This window comes from Vicugna pacos, chromosome 6 (genome assembly GCF_048564905.1).
Source record: "Vicugna pacos chromosome 6, VicPac4, whole genome shotgun sequence".
In the NCBI taxonomy this organism is placed as follows: domain Eukaryota; kingdom Metazoa; phylum Chordata; class Mammalia; order Artiodactyla; family Camelidae; genus Vicugna; species Vicugna pacos.
The window spans coordinates 70,286,693-70,308,806 of record NC_132992.1 but is presented as its reverse complement, the minus strand read 5'-3'; the positions used below and the strand labels follow the sequence as shown (position 1 = coordinate 70,308,806).

Sequence of the window (22,114 nt, the reverse complement as noted above, 5' to 3'; positions counted from 1 at the left end):
AATATTTTTAATTTGCTATTAGGATTTTAAAATATACTTGCCTCTTTTAAGCGATGACCCCAGATCTACAAGTCAGTTAAGACTTTTGGAATGTGTGGGTTTTAAGAGATTTATTTTGCTGTTATATTTAACTCACCTTAAAAAAAAAACCAAGATTTTCAATTTGTATTACAAAGCAAAACTCAACTGTGTACTATATACAAGAGATACTCAAGGTGATACAGAGAAGCTAAAAATAAGGCAAATGGAAACAGAAAGAAAAGGTTGCTCTAGGACCACTCTTCAGTGGCTTTTTCTCCCCTTTCTGATAACAGACTTTGGTTAATACCCAGTATTCCATATCATTGAGATGTTGAGGAAGTCTCAAATGGCTGATTTTGTATTCATTTAATGGTAATTTTTTTGTTTTTCTCCTCCTCCCCCTTCTTTTTCTGCTCTTTTTCTTTCTTCTTTTCCTTTTTCTTCACTCTTTAACGTACCTGAAACTGGGATGTATCTCTCATATTGGGGTGCATCTTAACATTGATGACATTTCACAATTAATGGATAATTATTAATTAACAATTAATTTTGACAGCATTTTTACTATGACTCTACATCTTACCCCATCCTCTACTTGAAATGCCCTCTTGTCTCTCTTATCCTATGCTTGTATCATTCAGGACCTTAAGGGAGAAAATAACCCTTATTTTCTTATCCTGCGTCCTCTTCTTCCAGCACCCAGCACAATACTTTGTTGGACACAGGTTTGTATTTAATTAACAATTAAGGGAAGTGTGTAGATATAATGAATCATAGCACAGGCTGTGACACATTTATATTAGTAACCAGGTTTTTAGCTTCTTAGTGAGAGGAGATTAATACTTATATTAGTTAGATTATTTTGGATTTATGAAGAACAGATCCCATTGCTTCCTACATTAAGCAAGTTAGAGAATTTATTAGATGGATGTTTAGTCATCTGATGATGTTCAAGAAAGAGTTTAACCAGTGAAACAAAAAAAGTAATAAATATAAAGCACTGTGAAGGAAATGAAAAGAGTAGTAACAGTGAAGAATTATAGAGGGTGGTATTTAGAAAGAGAGGAAAAGAAGGCCTCATCAGTAAGGTGGCATTTAGATTGAGACTTGAAGAATGAGTGGGAGACAGAAGTTCTTGAAGGGTCTGGAAGAAAAACATTTCAGACAGAGGGAAATAGAAGGCCCAAAGTGGGAAATAGCTTGCAGTTAACTGAAAGTTTAATAGTTGAGGAGAGCACCACCTCAAGGTAAGAGAGGGAGACGGGGCTTACTTCAATATGCTAACATCGGCTGTGCTTCTGTGAAGTGCTGGGCACTGTTCCAGGCACTTCTTGAGCAGTGTGAATTGTTATGCCGTACTGATTCTCTGAATGCTGAGAGTTTGGATTTAATTTGAAGATGCATTGGGAAGCCATGGAACTATTACTCAGTGCCGTGGTGCGTTTTTAAAGATTTTTCTGGCTACTTTGTACACAGTTGATCAGAGGGAGACAGTAGAGGATATAGAAATAAACATTAGTTGATGGCTTATACTAGTCCAGGAAAGAGACAAAACTGTCTTGGACCATGGTCCTCATGGTAGAGATGAAGAGCAGTGGATGGATTTAAGACATATTTACAAGACTTTTGATGATGGCTTGAATAAAGGGAGAGGATTATGAAGGAAAAGGAGTCAGATCACAGAGGGTTAAAGAATTGAAGAGATGATGTGGATAGATAATTTGTGAAGTTATTTGTCAGTAAAAGGGAGAGCTGTTTTTAACCTTCTTATTTCTATAATTTTTCCAGTGGTATTTCTGTCTCTTTCTCTTTTAAATTCTGGGAACCAAATATATTTTAATTCTAGTCTGCCTCTCTAGATTCCAGCACCTTTTTCTCATCCCACACTTGACAGATGCTTAGAGGAGGAAAGTCAGTTAAAAAGTAGGCTAGCGTTCTCAGTGATTCTAGCCTTTTTCATCAAGATGTTCCTTGCTAAATCAGTCCTTGCTATATTAGAGCAAAACCATTTTGTTCTATAAGTAAAGGTTTAATCTTGAAAGAAGATCATCTTAGTGAAGTCAGTCTCTGTATATGTGTGTTGTGGGATTAGGGGTAATGGTCATATGTATTTTTATCTGTTAAGTCTTAACATGCCTTTTAAAAGATAAAGGTAAGTATAGCTGAATTGCAAATTCAGTTAACCAGTTGTTTTCTCAGTGAAAGGCAGTAATAAACTAAAAGATAAAATTGTTTGTGTAACTGAAAGAAAAACTCTCAGAAGCGATAGCTTTTTTTTTTTTAATGTTTCTTAAATACATAGAGGTTCAGCTTTTGAAACCACCTTTGCCTACAATTTTAAGTAGATAGGGTCTTTCCTCATTTTATGAAGCTTTGGTTTTCTGTTATTATCTTTAAGGAGTGAATAAAGAAGCCATGTATTCAAACAAAAGAAGGAATTTTGTGGGCAAAATGAGTGGGAAGATGAAAATTAGTATGGCAGAAACCTAAAATCAAAGCCAGTTAATAGATAAGGATCGCGGAATACTGTTTAAATCAGTGGTTCTTCACTTTTTGGTAGTTACAGAATCCTTTGAGATTTCAATGAAAGTTGAAGAATCTGACCTCAGAAAGTGTACAGACACATGTGTATTCAGATTTGTACATAATCTTAGGGCATTGCTAGACCTGAAGACCAGGGTACATGATGCCCTGGTCAAGAATATGTGATCTAAATGGTAATCAGGGCTGAGGAGTATGTGGCTAGAGAGAGCTTTCACATTCAAACTGTGACAGTGTTCTCTTCTCAAATACTAATCTTCAGGGCAGTCCAGACTCAGTTTGTTGTTATTGTTTAAATCTTTGGTCTGACAGCTGATAAAATAATTTTTAGCTTTAGCTATTAAAATTTTTTCTTTGAAAGTGCCATAGATGGCAGGGTTTTCTGAAATAAGGCAATACGATATTCAGGATACCCTAACATGAAGCCTAGTAATAAAGAAAGTTGAAGTGAAATATAAACAAATTTCAAATTTACTGACACCTAGGATTATACAGGAGCTGAATGAATATTTCCTTTGAGAAAGTAGGTTTGAAAAAACAAGCAAACCAGAGAAGCAAGATGGCGGAGTAGAAGGACACTCATAGCTCACCCTCTCCCACAAATACACCAAAACTCACGTCTATGGACCCACTCAGCCAACCAGAGCACCTGCAGAAATCTGACAGAACACCACCCCCTTTGATAGACAAAGATGCCAAAAATCTGGTAGGAGAAAAGGAAAAAAGAAAGAAGAAAAAGCAAAACAGTGTGGGATTGGTCCCGCGGGGAGGGAGAAGCAAAGGAGGACTGGTGCTCATTCACTGGGTCTCCCCCCTCCAACGGAGAGGCCAGCGGGACAGAGGGCGAGCCTCCAAGGCCCAGATCTGCCCCGAGCACCCCTTGACCGACAGAACTAAATTAAACGGGTACAAAGGGTCCCCGCAACACCCAGCCCGAGACATGAGCCAGCATCTGGGGGCCGGGACAGGCTGCCCAAGCCGGGGGGAGGACTGAGGCAGCTGCACTGAGGCAGCCCCGGGGGACTGCAGGGTGCTGCGCACCGTGGCTGGGAGGGGATATGGAGCAGAACAACCTCAGTCCCCCATAAATTGTGAAAAAAGCAAAGCAACATGGCTGGTGTGCCCTGGGGGGAGGGGCACCATAGCCTTTGTCTCCTTAGACCCCGTGCCGCCATTACTGGTGCTTCTTGCGAGAAGAGAGGCAGGCCCCAGCCACAGCTGCCATCTCCTGCTGTGCTCAGCGCCCAGGCGAGGGCAGGACCAAGACCTGAATCTGCACCCAGAGGCTCTGCAACCTCCTAGGCAGGACTGAGACTTGTTTACAGCCCAAGGCAGATAGGAGCTTTCTGCCCTGGCACCTCAGAGAACTCGCGCAGCCAAGACAAACAAGGAGCTGAGATTTGGCACGGAGCAGGGGTGGAGCTGTTACGCGGTCTTCCCCGAGCCCGCCTACAGAGTGCCAACCCAAGGTGGAGTGGGCAGCTGCGCAGAGCAGCGGAGCAACCGGCGCTGGGAGAGGGCGGGTGGCCACCTGCCTTCCTGGGAGGAACACAGTACCTGACTGCAGTGCTGGGAGGGGGCGAGATCCACCCACCTGCCTCGCCCGAGTGCAGAATCTGACTGCGACATCGGGAGGGGGAGTGACCCTCCCGCCCACCAGTGCCAGAGAGATATGAGCAATATGAAGCAGAGGAACCACTCCCAATTAGAAGAGCAAGAGAAATCCCCTGAAAGAATGATCAAGAAAATAGATGTCAATAGCCTACTAGATCAAGATTTCAAAACAGGACTGACCAAAGTACTGAAGAAACTAAAAGAAATAGTGTTTAGAGATATAAAATATGTCAAAAATGAAATAGAAGCTATAAAGAAGAACCAAGTAGAATTAGTAATCTCATTTGCTGAGATGAGAGCTGACCTAAAGGCTGTACAAAGCAGGCTAGACAATGTAGAGGAACAAATAAGTGACTTAGAAGATAGGACAACAGAAAGCACCCAAGCAGAACAGCTGAGAGAAAAACAATATAAGGGACCTATGGGATAATATAAAGCGTGCCAATCTTCTCATAATAGGGGTTCCAGAAGGGGAAGAAAGAACAATGGGGATTGAAAAGGTATTTGAAGAAATCATGACTGAAAACTTCCCAAACCTAAAGAAGGAAGCAGATATCGAAGTACAAGAGACTCAGAGGGTTCCAAAAAGGAAGAACCCAAACGGACCCACACCAAGACATATCATAATCAAGATGGCCAGAGTCAAGGATAAAGAAATGATCCTAAAGGCAGCAAGAGAAAAACAGAAAGTGAGTTACAAGGGAACCCCCATAAGGCTCTGAGCTGATTTCTCTACACAAACACTACAGGCCAGGAGGGAGTGGTGAGATACATTCAAAGTCCTGAATGAAAAAAAGCTGCAGCCTAGGATACTCTATCCAGCAAGGCTGTCCTTTAGAATAGAAGGAGAGATAAAGAACTTCACAGACAAGCAAAAACTAGAAGAGTTTAGCAACACTAAACCCATGCTAAAAGAAATATTGACAGGTCTGCTCTAAATAGAAAAGAAGCAGTATGCTACAGAAATGAGAAACTCGTAACTGGAAAGGTGATAACTACCATGAATTACAAATAGAATAAACACAAAATTGTAAAATAAGACATCTAAATCATTAAGCGTGGGAGAGGGGAGCAAGGAAAGCCACTGTGAAAAACAGTATGGAGATTCCTCAAAAGACTAGGAATAGACTTACCATAAGACCCAGGAATCCTGCTCCTGGGCATATATCCAGAAGGAACCCTACTTCAAAATGACACCTGCACCTCAGTGTTCATGGCAGCACTATTTACAATAGCCAAGACATGGAAACAGCCTAAATGTCCATCAACAGATGACTGGATAAAGAAGATGTGGTATATTTATACAATGGAATGCTATTCAGCCACAAACACTGACAACATAACGCCATTTGCAGCAACATGGATGTTCCTGGAGAATGTCATTCTAAGTGAAGTAAGCCAGAAAGAGAAAGAAAAATACCTTATGAGATCACTCATATGTGAAATCTAAAATAAATAAATAAATAAAAGAACGTAAATACAAGACAGAAACAGTCTCATAGACAAAGAATACAAATTTGTGGTTGCCAAAGGGGCAGGGGGTGGGAAGGGACAGACTGGGATTTTAAAATGTAGAATAGATAAACAAGATTATACTGTATAGCACAGGGAAATATATACAAGATCTTGTGGTAGCTCACAGCAAAAAAAAAAATGTGACAATGAATATATGTATGTTCATGTATAACTGAAAAATTGTGCTCTACACTGGAATTTGACACAACATTGTAAAATGACTATTACTCAATAAAAAATGTTAAAAAAAAAAAACCCACAAGCAAACCTTTATACTGTATAGCACAGTGAAATAAATACAAGATCTTGTAGTGGCTCATGGTGAAAAAGGATATGAAAATTAATATATGTATATTCATGTATGACTGAAAAATTGTGCTGTATACCAGAAATTGACACAACATTGTGAACTGATTATAACTCAATAAAAATAAACTGAAGGAAAAAAAAAAGAAACCAACCCATTGTTCTCTCTACTTTTCCATGAATCTGTTTGTTAAATAACTTTCTCACAAAACCAACCATGAACTTTTAAAATGAATTTTACTAGTCCTGTAAATTAAGTACTGGACATATTTATTTCACTGTGGGTGATAAAGCTGTACTTTGTTACCGTTCATTTGGCTCAGTGCCTAAGTGGAACACTGAGCTCGTGATACAACTTAGTAAGTTATAAGTTGTTTCCTTTTAGGCAAATTATGCCAGTTAGACCAATATTTAATGAAATCCAGAATTCTTAGGATTCATTGGTTGAGTAGGGGATTGACTAGAAGACCTACCCCTAAGTCCTTTGGCCATGCTGAAGTCTGGGATTCCTTAATTTTTCACTTACTTAACTTGATCAAATAAAAAGTTTTTTTCTTCACTCTAAATCTTGAAAGCAAGTTCCACATTTTAAGAAAAGTAGAAATCAAAGAAAAATTAAAAAATGAAATACTTTGTGGTGTAATATTCTATTGTAATGATGATTTAATATATGGCATTTTTAGCTTCCGTTTTTAGTGACTGAACAAATCATTATCATCAACATCATCATCATCATCATTGTTTTGGCAGATGGACAGTCAGTGCACTTTTTTTTTTCTTTTGACTTTCCCTGTAGAATACTGGAATAGAAGTGTGGTGAAGACTACAGTGAAATTGTATATGCTCACATTTAACCATGTTTGTTCAGAGAATACTAAAACAGAAGTGAGAGTTAAAGAACAATTACATTGAAATTTAGATTCTCTCTGCTGTTCTAGTCCATGAGTTTCTGCTGTACAGTGATTTCATGCCTCCCATAGTGTGAGGATGCTATGTGGTGCTAGTGCTAGGTAGATGTTTTCCTCACAGCATAGCTCCTAAACATAAGCAAGCTACTTCAGATGTGTTCATTTGAAAACACCAGACTGTTCCATATTAGAAACAAAATCCTTGGCTGTGTTGGATTTATTGCAAGATAGCGTAGTACTGTACTTTGTGGATGATTTGAAGTATTCCCAATATTATTTTGAATTTATGTGATTTTTTGCTTTTAGTCTTGCTGTCTTTGGAACTTAGCCCTGTGAGACTAGAGCCTACTGAAAAAATTATTAAGTTTAGCTAATCTAGGGGAATTTGTGAGTTTACTATTTTTTTTCAGATATTCAGAATGGTACCCATGGTTTTATATTTTAGTTTATGTATTCTTACATTTGAAATGAACTAATACTGTTGTAACAGAGTAATTTTACCATTTTCCCTAGCTTTGATTTTTTTTTTTTCCTTTTGTAAAGGGAAACAATCTTAAGTATCAGGGTCAAGTTTTCCTGAGTGTGTCTTATCTATTTCTTATGTATAGCAAGTATGTGCTATAGTGTTTGGGGTGGTCTTTTTTTCCTCATAGTGAGTTTCTGAAGCTCCTGTCTTATCCAGTCTTCCTTAAAACTTATATACAAGAGGAGCCTGAAGTTAGAGGTGTAATTGTGACAAAAGAACAAAGAAAAGCAAATAAACATGATTTAGAACCAAAAACTCTAGAAAGAAAAGTCCCCTTTTCTCTAAGAGTTGTAGCTCTCTAGTGGCCCTACAAAAGCCCTTATTAGTTCATTTCAGATTTGGCCGGACAAACTATATTTCAGTAACTTTATTTTTTTTATTTTTTTATTTTTTTTTGGTAAAAGTGAGACTTATAGCTAAATGTGACTTGTTTCCCTTATGCTTTGTTAGGGGTCTCATAATTATATGTGTGTATATGTTTATATTTCTATACTCCTCATCTTTGTCCTCAGTTACAGAAAGAATTTTAGGTGTCTTGCTTTCCACCTAATTAAAATTATAAAATACTTGATGTATACAAAAGAATATATATAATATATAGGTTATAGAGCATAAGGAAATGAAAACTTACATATCTTCTACTTAGCTTAAGAATTAGAGCATTACCAAAACTTTTGAAGTCCTCATGTGAACCATTCCTGATTATGTCCTCCTTTCTTTTCCCTCAGAAGTAATACTGCCCTCAATTATGTTTATCATTCTCTTGTTTTTCTTTTCAGTTTTGCTAATTACATGCATATTTCTAAATGTTATGTTTAGTTTTGCATATTTTTAGGGGTAATATTGGGGGACTAAGAGCACAGACTCTAGGGTCAGGGAAATCTGCCACTTTCTAACCATGTAATTTGGGCAAATTACTTAACTTCTCAGTACCTGTTTCCTTATCCATGAAATAGAGATTAAAGATAGAATCTACCTTGACATTTCAAATCAGTGACCAATGGATGTGTTACTGATTAAATGATATTCAGACATTTGGTTATCAATTTTGTTGTTTTACTTTTTAAAAGCTCTTTATTTACTGGTGTTATTTCTGCACATGGCATTTCTTTTTTTATCAAAGTATAGTCAGTTACAATGTGTCAATTACTGATGTACAGCATAATGTTTCAGTCATACATACACATACATGTATTCATTTTCATATTCTTTTTCATGGTTCTTAATTTTGAAACATAAACTTTAGAGCCCTATGTCACAATATATTCACAGTAAAGATAGATTAAATTTTTAATGTGAAAGTTAAAACCTAAAGGTAAAAAATGTATGGTATTATTGGTGTAACATCAACATTATTAAAAAGAATAGATGTATATGGAACTTGGAAAGAAGTTCATGGTATACAAAGTAAAAGAAACCAAGTTGCCAAATAATATTTACAATATATTTATTGTATTTTTAAAATTATGAAATAAGTATCTACATGCAATGAAAAGGTATAAAAGAAAAAAAAATAGAATCTACCTGATAGAGCTGTTTTAGAATGAAGTGAGTCATTATATGCAAACTGCTCAGTGTTCAGTGCCTGCTTCACAGGCAATATTCCCTGGGTGCTATTTGTTGTTAGTATTTGTATAAAGGAATTATCATGGAAACAATTTGCTTCTCTCCTACCTTGATATTATGATTGTGAGATTTAACCATGTTGATTATTATAGTTGTAAATAATTTATTTTTAAATTTTCTCTTGATTATTTTTGAGGGTTTTTAAGTTAATTTTTTATTTCTGCATGGTATTCTACCCATGGTTGTTTTTTTGGAGGGGGGAGGAGGTAATTAGGTTTATTTATTTTTTAGAGGAAGTACTGGGAGTTGAACCCAGGACAGCACTTTGAGCTATACCCTCCTCTGCATGGTATTCTAATATGTGAATACTCTATTTCTCTTTTCTGTTGATGGATAATTAGATTCTAGTATTTGTTATTTTACTGTTAAAACAAACAACAAACAACGCTATACAGACATTATCTTGCACACCTTCTGGTGCACATGTATAAGAGTTTCTCTATGATATACACCTAGAAATGGAATTGTTGTTGATATGTGCGTCTTCAGCTTGCCTAGAAAAATGTTATATTTCAAAGTTACTTTTGAAAATGGTTGCACCAGTTTATGCTCCTATGAGAGTGCCTGGTGCTCCATATCTTATTGTCTGATACCTATTGTCTGATTTGCTAAACTGATAGATGTAAAATGGTATATTACTGGTGACTTAGGGACAGTTATTCCTTAAGAACCTGTAAACTTGCATGTGAAACTCTTGTTATAGTACCATTCACAGTGGATACCTAATATTTACTATTTCTTCTTGTTCTTTTTTTGTTCTTTGCTGGGTAGAGCAAATTACCGTGTGTGTTTATAATTTTTCATACAGTCATATACTTAGGCAATGTTCAAGAAATCTGTTTATCTTGTCAAGCATGAGGTTAATTACCATGAAAGGTATGATAATCTAGCTGATCTTGTGATTGATATTATTGAAAAGACTTTGTTTGCAACAGTTGAGCAAATACTTTGTTTTAGAAAACTGTCTTTAATTCCAGCAGTGGAATTTAATATGCCTTTCTCTCGTTTAAATAGTCTAATAAATCTGATTTCAATAGATACTATTATCAGTGAACAGTGTATTTTCTAGAACTGGTACAGAAACAAGATTCAGGAGCACTTGTACCATTAACTGTTTAGATCCAGTTCCCTATCATCTGCGGGATTCTTTCAGTAGCCTCCTAGTTGTCTCTTTGCTTCCATTCTTGTTCCGTTCAATCCATTTTTAACCCGGCAGCCAAATGTAAAATATAAATGCATTTTAGAACCCTTTGGTGGCTCCCCATTTCTCTCAGAGGAAAAATCAAAGCGTTTGACTTAAAGGTCCTATATTACTTGGCCCTGTGTAATCCATCTGGTGTCATCTCTCCTACTCTCTTATTTTCATTTTGCACTGGACACACTGACCTCCTTTGTGTTTGTCAGACACTCCAGGCAGGCTCTCCCCTCAGGAGCTTTGCATTGGTAATTTTCTTTTTCTAACTTCATCTTAGTGCATGGCTCACTTTTTTACCGTCTTCAGTTCTTTGCTCAAGTGTTAATTTCTTAACTTAAATTTTATCCCTAACTCCAGCACTTCTAATCCCCCTCTTAACCCTATTTATCTTTTTCTGCATAGCATTTACCACCTTCTAACATAATGCAGAGTTGGTAATGTGTGGGTAATGTTTCACAACTAGTTCTTCAATTGTGGTTCCAACATGAATGATGGTTGATATCTTTGCTTGTTTAATGAATAAGATGAAAGTGAAACAATGAAGATGTGTGTCAAAATTTCACTCATTTGTCAATGATGTGAGAGGCTTATTTGCTGAACTGGATAGTAGTTTTTAAGTATGAGAAGAACATTTTCTCGACTTTTTGTGCAATTCATAATGTAATGATTATATATACCATACACTTTTAAGTTCAGTGTGCATTGTAACATTTTTTCCATCACTTTCTTAGATCTAGACAATCACAAAACAGCAAATCAAGCAATGATTGGTAGTTTTGCCAAATTCCGTAACGTAAATATAAATACTTCTACCGTGGTCGATTTCAAGCCACTGACATGAAGTCACTGAACATGACATTGGGAAGAGATATACAATAGCCTAGCATTAGATAGTATTTCTACCAAACATACAAAATCATAAATGACCCCAAAAGCATAATAGTGAAATGTAGCAAAAAAAAAAAAAAGTAAGTGATGAGTTTTTAGTATTTATTACCTTTGTTTAAAAATAATAATTATAAGTTTATATAATTGAATTTTTAATAAAAGCTATGTTTAACACCTAGTTTACAAACTTGCTGAAAATTTAACAGTTGGATCTTGTCAACAAGCACACCACTGTGAATAATCTGGCTATTTATTTTCTATCTCCTTCGTAGGGCGTTTTTATTCTATATTTGTTTACTAGCATGGTAGACAGTCAATAAATACTTGTTGAATAAACTTTAATTAAAATATTTGAGGTCTTTTATATGTAATTTAAAATTCATTTAAACAAATGTACTAGGTGTTAAGACATAAACTTTGTTGAAATGTCAACTTTTTCCTTCATTTTAAAATAGGAAGTATTGTTCATAACAATAGCATAAACTTATTTCTCTGAGTTATTGGACCTCAATTATAAATAAAAGCATGTTGCTCTGAAAGGGGTAGAAAGATTTTCAAATTTTTTCCTGTTCTTTACAGTCAGATCTATTACATGATAAAATTATTATAAAATCAGCTTCTTTATCATACCATGGCATAGTATTTTAGTTCAGAGAGTAGGAAAGTAAAATATTACAAATAGAAAATATAGGGTGAAGACAGAGAAAAGTGAGAAAGCTGCAGCATATTTGAAAGGCCTTATCATCATAGAATTATGCAAAGATGTGTTAGGAGACGAGGCTGGGAAAAGGTTGGGTTCCAGTTCTAGAGGCTCCTGAATGCCAGTCTCAGAAATTAAATTTTGGGAACTTCAACAGTTTTTGAACACATTCAAGGATGAATTTTAGGAATATTAATCTGACATCACTATGTTGGAAGGTCAGAGGAAAGAGGGCTTGGAGTCTAAGGGTTGTTGCAGACACTCATGGACGAAGTGGTTTTCCTATCAGGGCAGTTAGGAATAGGAGAGAATGGCAAAGTGTCAGAGATATTGGTGCCTATTCGCATCAATAGCACCAGTGGATGGACTTGGTATGGAAGAATTGTGAAAAAATGTCAGAGATGAGCCTTAAACTTTGGTATTGTCACTTTAAAGCATTGATGGATGTAAAGATGTTATGTAGAAATAGGAAAATCAGGAAGAAGAACTTATTTTAAGATAAATTTGAATTAGAGTTCAAAGTACAAGACTAGACTTGACAAAGAAGTCAGGACTAGATATGAACTCTCTCTGGGAGATAGAAAAGAATTTATGCTTATAATTAATTGAGTTTTAACCTGTTTTTCTTTTTTAAATCTCTGTTCAGTATATAATGTGAGAATTCAAAGAAGGAAAGATACAGTTTGCTGTGAACTTCAAATTTACATATTGATGGGGCATTTTTAGTTTGCTAGTAAGGTGACTTAACGTTGATTGATTTTCAAATGTTAACTAAACGCTATGTTTATTAGAAAAACTCCATGTGGTCATGATACATTTTTTATGTATCATTTGGTTTGATTTACTGAAATGTTGTTGAGAATTTCTGAATGTATGTTCATGAGAGATACTGGTCTGTCTATTTAAAAAGCTGACTTTTAAAATAATGTCTTTGTCTGGTTTTGGTCTCAGGATAATCTTAACCTGATAGAATGATTTGAGAAATACTCCTTTGTCAATTGTTTTGGAAGAGTTTGTGTAGAATTGGTATAATTTCTTCCTTAAATATTTGGTAGAATTCACCAGTGAATCCATTTAGCCCAGGAGTTGTATTTGTGAAAAGATTTTAAAATATAAATTCAATTTCTATTGAGGTTATCTATTTCTTTTTCTTTTTCTTTGTTTCTGGGGAAGCTGTTTGTGCAGTTTATTATTGAGGTTATCTGTTACTTTGTCTTTTTCTTTTTTTTTCTGGGGAAGCTGTTTGTGCAGTTTATTTTATTTTTATTGAAGTCAGTTTACAATGTTATGTCAATTTCTGGCGTACAGTGCAATACTTGAGTCACACAGGAACATACATATATTCATTTTCATACTCTTTTTAACCATAAGCTACTACAAGCTATTGAACATAGTTCCCTGTGCTATACAGTATAAACTTATTGTTTATTTATTTTATATATGGTAGTTAGTATCTGCAGATCTTGAACTCCCAATTTATCCCTTTATTTCTTTTTGAGTAAGCTGTGAAAGTTTGAAACTTGCAAGGAATTTTTCCATTTTATTTGAGTTGTTGAATTTATTGCTTAAACTTGTTCATAATATTCCCTTATTATTCTTCTTAATATCTGTAAAATCTATAGTGTTGACACCTCTCTCATTCTTGACACTGGTAATTTGTATTTTTTTTTCCCCCTGAATAATCCGGCTACAAGTTTATCAGTTTTTTAAAAATCTTCTGAAAAAACTAGCATTTGGCTTCCTTTTCTCTATTTTTCTATTTTCTTACTTCATTGCTTTCTGCTCTAATCCCTACTGTTTCCTTTTTTTTCTGCTTAATTTGCATGTCTTTGTCCCTTTAGTTTATATAGGTAGAAGCTAAAGTCACTGTTTTAAGTAAGATCTTTCTTTTTTCTAATATAGACGTATAGTGTAGGGTTTCTCAATAGTGGCACTATTGATATTTTAAGCTGGATAATTCTTTGTTGTCAGGGGCTGTCCTGGGCATTATAGAATGTTTAGCAGTATTCCTAGCCACTATTTATAAGATGCCAGTAGCATCTCACTAGTGACAAGATTGTTGTCCCCTAATGCAAGACTGTTACCTGGTTGAGAACCCCTGATTTAGTGCTATGAATTTCTGAGTACTCCTTTTGTGGCATCCCACAAATTTTGATATATTATGTTTTCATTCAGTTCAAAATACTGTCTATATTCCTTTTTGATTTTACTTTGACCCATGGGCTATTTTGAAATGTATTTTTTAGTTTCCAAATATTTGGCAATTTAATTCCATTGTGATCAGAGATCATAGAATGAGCATACTTTGTATGGCTTGAAGCTTTTTAAATTTGAGACTTGTTTTATGGCCCAGAGTATGGTCTATATTGGTAAATGTTCCACATGCTTTTAAAGAAGGTGTATTCTGTTGTCATGGGGTAGAGTGCTCTATAAATGTCAATCAGGTCATGTTGGCCAATAATGTTTTTCATTCAGGTCTTGCTGTTTATACTCTTGATGATTTTATTCCTACTTATTCCATTAACTATTGAAAAGTTAACTATTGAAAACTATTGAAAAGGAATATATAGCCACTCCAGCTTTCTTTTGAATTATATTAATATGGTATATTTTTTTTCTATCCTTTTGCTCTGAATCTATTTGTGTCTTTATGTTTTAAGTGGGTTTATTGTAGGCAGCATATAGTTGGGTCTTGCTTTTTTATCCAGTTCGATGAAGAGCTAATTAGCGTTTACTGGGGAACTAGTGTCACTGCTAAAGGTGCTGTCTCCCCTATTCCTGATTCCACTGAGGGAACATGTGGCGATGGGGGCCAGCGTTCAGGACCATGGTGGACGGTTGGAGAGCTTGTGAATACTGTTGAATCCTCCTTGCTGTGCCCACCTGGAACTGGGCAGAGGCACATGAAGGCAGGCCAACCCTCTGGGGACCCTGCGGGAAGCCAACAACTGTGCCTGAGAGAGATGAGACTTTTGAAATCTTGACTTGCACTGTTATTGACCAGTGGAAATGTTCACTGGCCTTAGTACTCTGTTTAACCAGTTGTTGGATTGTGGAAGATTAAACATTGCAAAATTTTAATCACTGGTATGGATATATTAATTCATGCTGGCCAGTTAAATGATGTTTGCACCTCTATCATGTTTGAGTGTGCTGGGTTTAATTCTATTTGCTGTATCTTAACTCTAACCCTAAAAAATAAAGTAATGATGAGATCATCACAAGAAAAGTTTCGCCTATAATGAGTTTATAGTTCTCCTGACCTCTCCCCTGAACTTCAGGTTTATACACATAGTAAATTTTGTAACAGTTTTTACTGACCCAGATGAACTGGTTCAGAGGGTGGTCCCTTAAGGAATGCAAGGTAAGAGTTGATGATTTAACTTTAAATTAATGTGATTGAGGCAACACTGGTGTACCCAAATACAGAAATTTGAGTAAAGGAGCAAGACTTAAAAATATAATTGGGAAATGATCATAGCTGGGGTAGTAGTTTGTGTTGATTATTTCTCCAAGAATGATAGTATAAATAGGAGAACACCAATCGAGGACTAATACTTGGGGAATACCCTCAATGGGTGGGAGAAAGTAGAGGAAGCCCTGAAAGCATCAGTAGGAACAGAGGTGAAGAAGATAAACCAGAGGAGTAGAATATTGAGTTGGGGGCGGGGAGGCAGAAAGGAAAGAAGTGTACAAAGGAGAGCTGGAATTGTGGTGTCAAGTTTTGCAGAGCATTTAAGGAATGAGAACATGTAAGTCAGAGAAAGCAGAGCTTGTCTGTCTGAAGCTGTGACAGGGAACTGAAGACCCACCTGAGTTGTGGCCAGCCTCCTAACCTCCTTCTCTTTCTTTCCAAAACAACCAGTGGTCCCTAGGTCTCCTCTGTAGAAATCCGTGGGCTATGTAAAGCATAGTTCAAGAATTACTAACATCTAATACTCTTTGTAGAAATGCTGATAGCAAACCATTTTAGTACTGTGAAAGTGGCAAGATATTTAGATCCCCAAATTGGTTGACAACTTCCAGTCTATTCTCTTACTGGTCAATAGAATAATACCACAGTAAATAGCTGCCCAAATAGCAAATAAACTTGTACTAGAGCTATTTAGACAAAGGTTGGATGTTTTCCTTTAAGGGGAGTTGTCAAAGTGGTTCCTTTGTCAATGGGAGGTTAGCCTACTATTAAATGCAGTCTCTTCCAACACTGATGATTCTCTAGTCTTATATGTCTACATTTATCCTACCTAGTAAATATCATCAAATATGATGGAATCTACTTTATCTTTCATTTCTTCAAATTAATAGTATGGCATATATATGACAGGCACTGTATTAGGATACAAGGGTACTATTTAAACAAATAAGTTTAAACAAATAAGACACATAGTCTACCATTAGGGAAATAGAAAATTGCTGTAAGATTTGATGACTACAGTAACAGAGGTTAGCAGAGGGTGTTAATGGAATCACATGAAATGGAAGGACTCAGACAAGATAGGGGCTTGTGAGAAAAAAAAAAAAATGCTAGCTTCTTTGAAGGCTCTGAGCTGACTCTTTAAAGGTGAGTAGACTTTAACCGGAAGCAAATAGGGAAAAGTTACCTAGGCAGAGGAAGGAAAATGTACAGAGGCTCTGGAAGAGGGCATACATGATTTGGAGAACTGTAAGTAGTTTAGAATGGCTGGAGCTTAGCAAGTGAATCGGAACTGGTGAGTGAAACCAGATGAAAAAGGACTATGTTTGCCGCAGTTAGGAGTTTGGACTTTATCTTAAAAGTGATGTGAAGCAATTCAAGGATTTTAAGCAGAGTAATTGCATGGTCAGATCTATATTTTAGAAAGCACTCTGGCGGTAGTCAGGAGAACAGATTGGAATGGACCTCTCTTGGAAGCAAAGAGGGCATTAAGTTACTAGACTTTGCAATGATGTAAACAAAAATGAGGAGAATAGAACTGATGTGGTGGGTGGAGAAATTAATTCAAGATACACTAAGGAGGTAAAATCAGTAGTTATTGGTCAGAGAAAGAGTAAAAGCAGGAATGGCTTTCAGGTGTCTGGCTTGGCCAGCCAGGTAGATATGTAGTCTTTTTTGCTAAGAGAAATAAAAAGAAAGGAGTCATATAAGCTTTTTGACTCAAGATCCTTAGAATGCCAACTTGAGCAAAGCTGTAGGTACTTTTTATTTTCTTTTATTTGCATTTATGTGTATTTTTAAAATGTGATATAAAGGACTATAGCAGGATGTATTATCAGGGAGGGCCGTGGAATTGTTTCTGAAAGTCTATTAGATTAAAGTAGACTCATTTAAGGTAGTTTGGGAATGAGTGATCTACTTAAAGGCAAAGGAATGGATTACCTTTTGTCCAGTCTTTTGATTATTTAATATCTACGTCATCTACATATAAATCACCTTTGAATTTAGAAATAAATTCATTTTTAGAAAATCCAGGCATTTTTACATTACCATTCATCTGTCAGAATTTTTACCTTTTAAGAAGATATGTGGTAAGATTGGCTTGACTATGTAAATTAGCTAATTTGATAATAGTTCTGCTGTGGTATTATGCACTTCAAAATACAAAGTGATTTCCTTCAGAATGCAAACTTTGATTTTCAAGTCTTTCATTGGTGTCATGTGGGAATTAATGTTCAATACTTTGCTATTTAACACTCTTGACAGAGAGGATATTCCCTTTATATAGCTTTGGCACATCATTTTCTCGAGTTAAGATCTCTTTTTAGGCTGGTTGAGGTGCTTAAACCCGCAATGCTCCTTAACAGAAAACTAAAGATACTGGTTTCAGATTTTGAGATTTACTGTATAAAAGGACACTTATTCATTATGTTTACTTGGCTCTTGAATGCTTCTTTGTTTCTTATCAGATAGATCTTCCTTCCCTGTAGTTTTGTGATTTCTACTGTGCCTTTGAAAGCATTAGAGAAGTGCCTCTTCCAGTAACAAAACAAAAGCACTTACTGTAGCTTAATACTTTTTAATTTACGGAGTCAACAATGAGACTTGGACCTTTGTCCCTAAAAACTACTAGATCACTTTGTGTCTGTAACGAGTATAGATATGAAATTATATTCTGATACTATACTGCTTGCAAGAAATTTCTTCTTTAGAAGAATTTAATCCTGGTAGAACTTTTTCTTCTTTAAATATTTTTAAACTTTTTGTTTACCTCTTTTTAGCATGTATTTTATTTAAATGTGTAATTTTTATGTTTTTTGGGGGGTGGTATTAGGTTTGTTTGTTTATTTATTTTAATGGAGTTACTGAGGATTGAAACCGCAACCTCATGCATGCTAAGCACACACTCCACTACTGAGGTAAATATGTTTAAAGGAAACTTTATTTTATTTCTTTTTATAAAATATATTCTATCAAAAGGCTTTTCTAGTCCCTGCTTTGCTTAGTGCCTTCTAATAGTAAGCAAACAAGAGTCCCAAATTTCAGTATTTCAGAATGATTTTATCCTAATAAAGATGAAAGTTTTCAGAATATTTTCAGAAATTGCTAGCAGTCTATAATTTTGGCATGCATGTACAGATTTCCTTATTCAGGAGTTAGAATGAATTTGAGAGTGGGGATACTCATTGGATTATTACTATAAAAATGTTTGAAAATTCTTAGAATAACATTTCTTCAAATCCTAATAGAGATTGTTATCGTTTTATAAGAACTAGTATTCTAATTGTCTTCTCAGAAAGCGAAATGATTTGTTTGTGTGAAGTTAGAGTTACCCTAAGAGAAAGTATACTAATTGCTCATTTCCCCCCAAAATAAACTCTTTAATTTGGGATTCTAGTTTTTTTTAATTAGCATAGTAATCTAAACTTTAACTTATGTGAGAAGATAATAACTTTGTTTTCACATTTCTTTTACTCTATCTGCAGGTTTTAAAAATTAAAATGAATAAACTACGGCAAAGTTTTAGGAGAAAGAAAGATGTTTATGTTCCAGAGGCCAGTCGTCCACATCAGTGGCAGACAGATGAAGAAGGAGTTCGTACTGGGAAATGTAGCTTTCCAGTTAAGGTAAGAGCTCATGTTTCTGTAACTCTAGATGTGGAAAAGTTTTGACAGTTTACTGTATGTGAAATTCCATTAATTGGGGCAGTTAAAAAAGAACACTCTAAAAGTTAATCCCTTTATATTCTGCTTCAGTGGTAGAATTAGTAAGAAGAAAAATAGATTATAATGAATGAGTTTTCTCTTTATATTTAAACAGGAATTTCTGATATATAATACGGAATCACTACAAATAAGATCGCTTTTGATGAGAATACTAATCCTGAAATATCTGTAAATCCTGAATTATCAAGAATCAAAGTATTTTCAGTGGGATATGCTTACTAAGTGGTGGGGCAGAGGGAGCAGGAGTCTGCTTAAATACAGGCCTGGTGTGTTCTAGAAAATCTTAAATCAGAAGAGTTAAATCAAAAGAGATTTTCTCTTTAATCTTGTGACTTTTAATCATACAGAGGTCGTTTAAACTAATGCCTTCATTTGTCAGAGCAGAAAATGGAAGCTTAAAGAGGCTAAGAACATAGTGAAGCTCTAGAGAAGGAAGTTCCATGCAGGTGCTTTTTGTTACTGCTACTTGAAACTGGAGAAGAAGGGTTTATAATTAAGGTCATGGAAAGAATAAATGTCCATACTCTACTGTTTAGTGAAAAGAAGCAATTACAGTAATTATATAAATATGCTGTGAGATGTATTAAGTATAGGTAAAAAAAAAAAAAGGAACTAAACCAAAATGTTAATATCTTGAAGAAAAAAATTTAATATAAAGTGTTAGTATTTTTCTCTATTTTTTATAATATTCTTATGTGTCAGTATTCTTATTGTGATATTCTCTTCCATTTTACTGCCTCAGTATTATTTATTGAAATGTGGACTAAAGCTTCAGAAAGAAAAAAAAATCTATGTGACAGGAAAAGTGATTTTTAGAATCTACAGGTTAAAATGATACATGGTTTTTAAAATACACAAATTTTCCACCATATGTCAATAACTAAACATTTTCCTGATTACTTAGCTTTTTTGTCTATGCAACTTGTTTGCTGAAACTTCTTTTGTAGGAATAATAAACTTGAATATTTAATTTTATATGCTTAGTATTATATTAAAATATGAAAGTAAAAAACACCTCTCTTACATAAAAATTAACACTCTTCTCTACTACCCTCCCCCCTAGCAAAATAGTAGGTTCATTTTGATTACACAAGTTGAGTATTAAGTATATGAAAGTGGGTACTTTTAGACATTCTTGATTGCTTGAAGTATACAGTGCAACCTCATAGGGGGGCAATTTGGAAATATCAGTTAAAATTTTAAATGCAGTTTTCATTGACCAGCAGTTTTACTCTTAAGAATAACATTTAAATACATTCATAGATAAATACTGACATGAGTGATCATTCTAACATTGTTTGTAATAGCAAAAATCAGGACATAAGTTAAATGCCATAATTCTGGGATTGGATAAAGAAATCATGACATCCATTAAGTGGAGTTCTTTGCCACTATTAAAAAAAAGAATAAGGTAGATCTATATTCACATATTTGGTAAATTATTTTGAACACCTATCACGTGCCAGACAAATGCTAAATGGTAAGCAGATAAGCATCTTGCTCTTGGGGAGTTTAGAGTCTCCTTGTGGGAGAGACAGACTTTAATTAGATATTTGCATTAATAGTACATGATTACAAACCCAGATAAGTGCTTTTAAAAAGAGGAACCTGGTTCTGTAAGAGCATGTAGCAAAAAAAATTTAACCTAAACTAGGGTACAGGGAAGGCTTCCCTGAGAGAGTGACCTGATATCTAAAGACTGAGTAGGAATGAATTAGGTGCAAAGATAGGCAGAGTGTTTCAAAATTATAAAAAGTGTATGTGCATGGACCCTAGTGGTGAGAGGAAGGAATGATATTGAAGAGCTAAAGGAAGTCTGTAGTTTAGGAAGTTATATGAGAAGAATGTGGGAAGTAGTAGGGCAGAGCTTTGTAGGCCATGTTAAGGATTTTGGACTTTTAGAATAAGGGGTAACCCTTAAATGGTGTGTATTTCATTATTTGTTTATTTGTTTGTTTTATTGTGGTAAAATATACGTAATGTAAAATTTACCGTTTTAACCATTTGTAAGTGTACAGTACAGTGATATTAACAGCATTCATACTGTTGTGCAGTCATCAGCTCTACCTCTAGAACCTTTTCATCTTCCCAAACTGGGACTCTGGCTGCAGTTATTTGGAGGTAGCCGATAGTGGATGCAAGGAGTCTAGTGAAGGATCCCTAATCCAAGGAGAGATAATGGTAGGCTGGACTAGGGTGTAAGGTTGATACCTCATTTATTGTCCCAGACCAATAGAAGTGATGATCATTGATATAGGAAACACTGAAAGAATATTCTTATTCTCTGCATGTGCTTACAGAAGAATGATTTTGGTGCATTATTAAGTGATAACGACAAGGTACAGAACAAACAGTTTATATAGAAAGATTCTGTTTGTAGTTAAAAAGAAAAATCATATATATTCGTATACATGTAAGAGATAATCTGTAAGAAGATGACACAGGTAACTCAACTACAGAATGGGAATGAAAGATTAGGAATCTTTTACTTTTCTATGTATATCTTTTGGAACTAGTGACATTTCTTCTCATGAGCATATATCATATTTGTAATAAGCATATATATTTTTAAAATTTTTCATTCACAGGATTCTAAGAGGCTGGTATACAGTGTTGAAATAATTGTAGTAGAGTTAATTGAAGCACTCTATTGGCTATGAAATACATAGCTGTAAAGTATTTTGTATGAGATAAGTAAGGTTCAAAATCTTTCAGTGTAGTTCTTGTTTGTCATAAGAAACAGCTGATTGGGTTGTGCTTTAAAGATAAACACATAAGATACAAGGTTATACCTTACGTGGGTAGGGAAGCTTATTTAGGGCATTTTTGTTTGGTCTTTTCCAAATGGCCTTTGAAATCCTTTCTATAAGACATTCATCCTGTCTGCTATGTTGTGCCCTCCCCTTACCTGCCTTCCTTCCCTGACCCATCCTATCCCACCCGATCCCATAAATTTATGTACAGGTGACCCAGGGTAGAAAAGGAGAATCAGAACCTGAAAATTTCCATAGCTTAGAAATAGATGCATTTCCTTAGTCAAAGTTAGCTGGCAAATGATGTCTTATCTGGCCTTGTCTTAGAGACCACTAAATTCTGAACTAGTCATAAATTGGTATAAAAAGTTTCCCATGTAG

At 35.3% G+C, this 22,114-nt stretch overlaps 1 protein-coding gene across 18 annotated transcripts in view; it reads left to right on the top strand.

Moving 5' to 3' along the window:
- Positions 1 to 22,114, top strand: part of NUMB (NUMB endocytic adaptor protein) — a 156,348-nt gene that overhangs the window by 82,053 nt on the left and 52,181 nt on the right. For all 18 annotated transcript variants that reach the window (XM_031679210.2, XM_031679207.2, XM_031679209.2 and 15 more), the window contains one exon: positions 18,741 to 18,881. In XM_031679210.2, coding sequence (XP_031535070.1) covers positions 18,756 to 18,881 — 126 coding nt within the window. In that variant the 5' untranslated portion in view covers positions 18,741 to 18,755. The remainder of the gene's footprint in view (positions 1 to 18,740; positions 18,882 to 22,114) is intronic.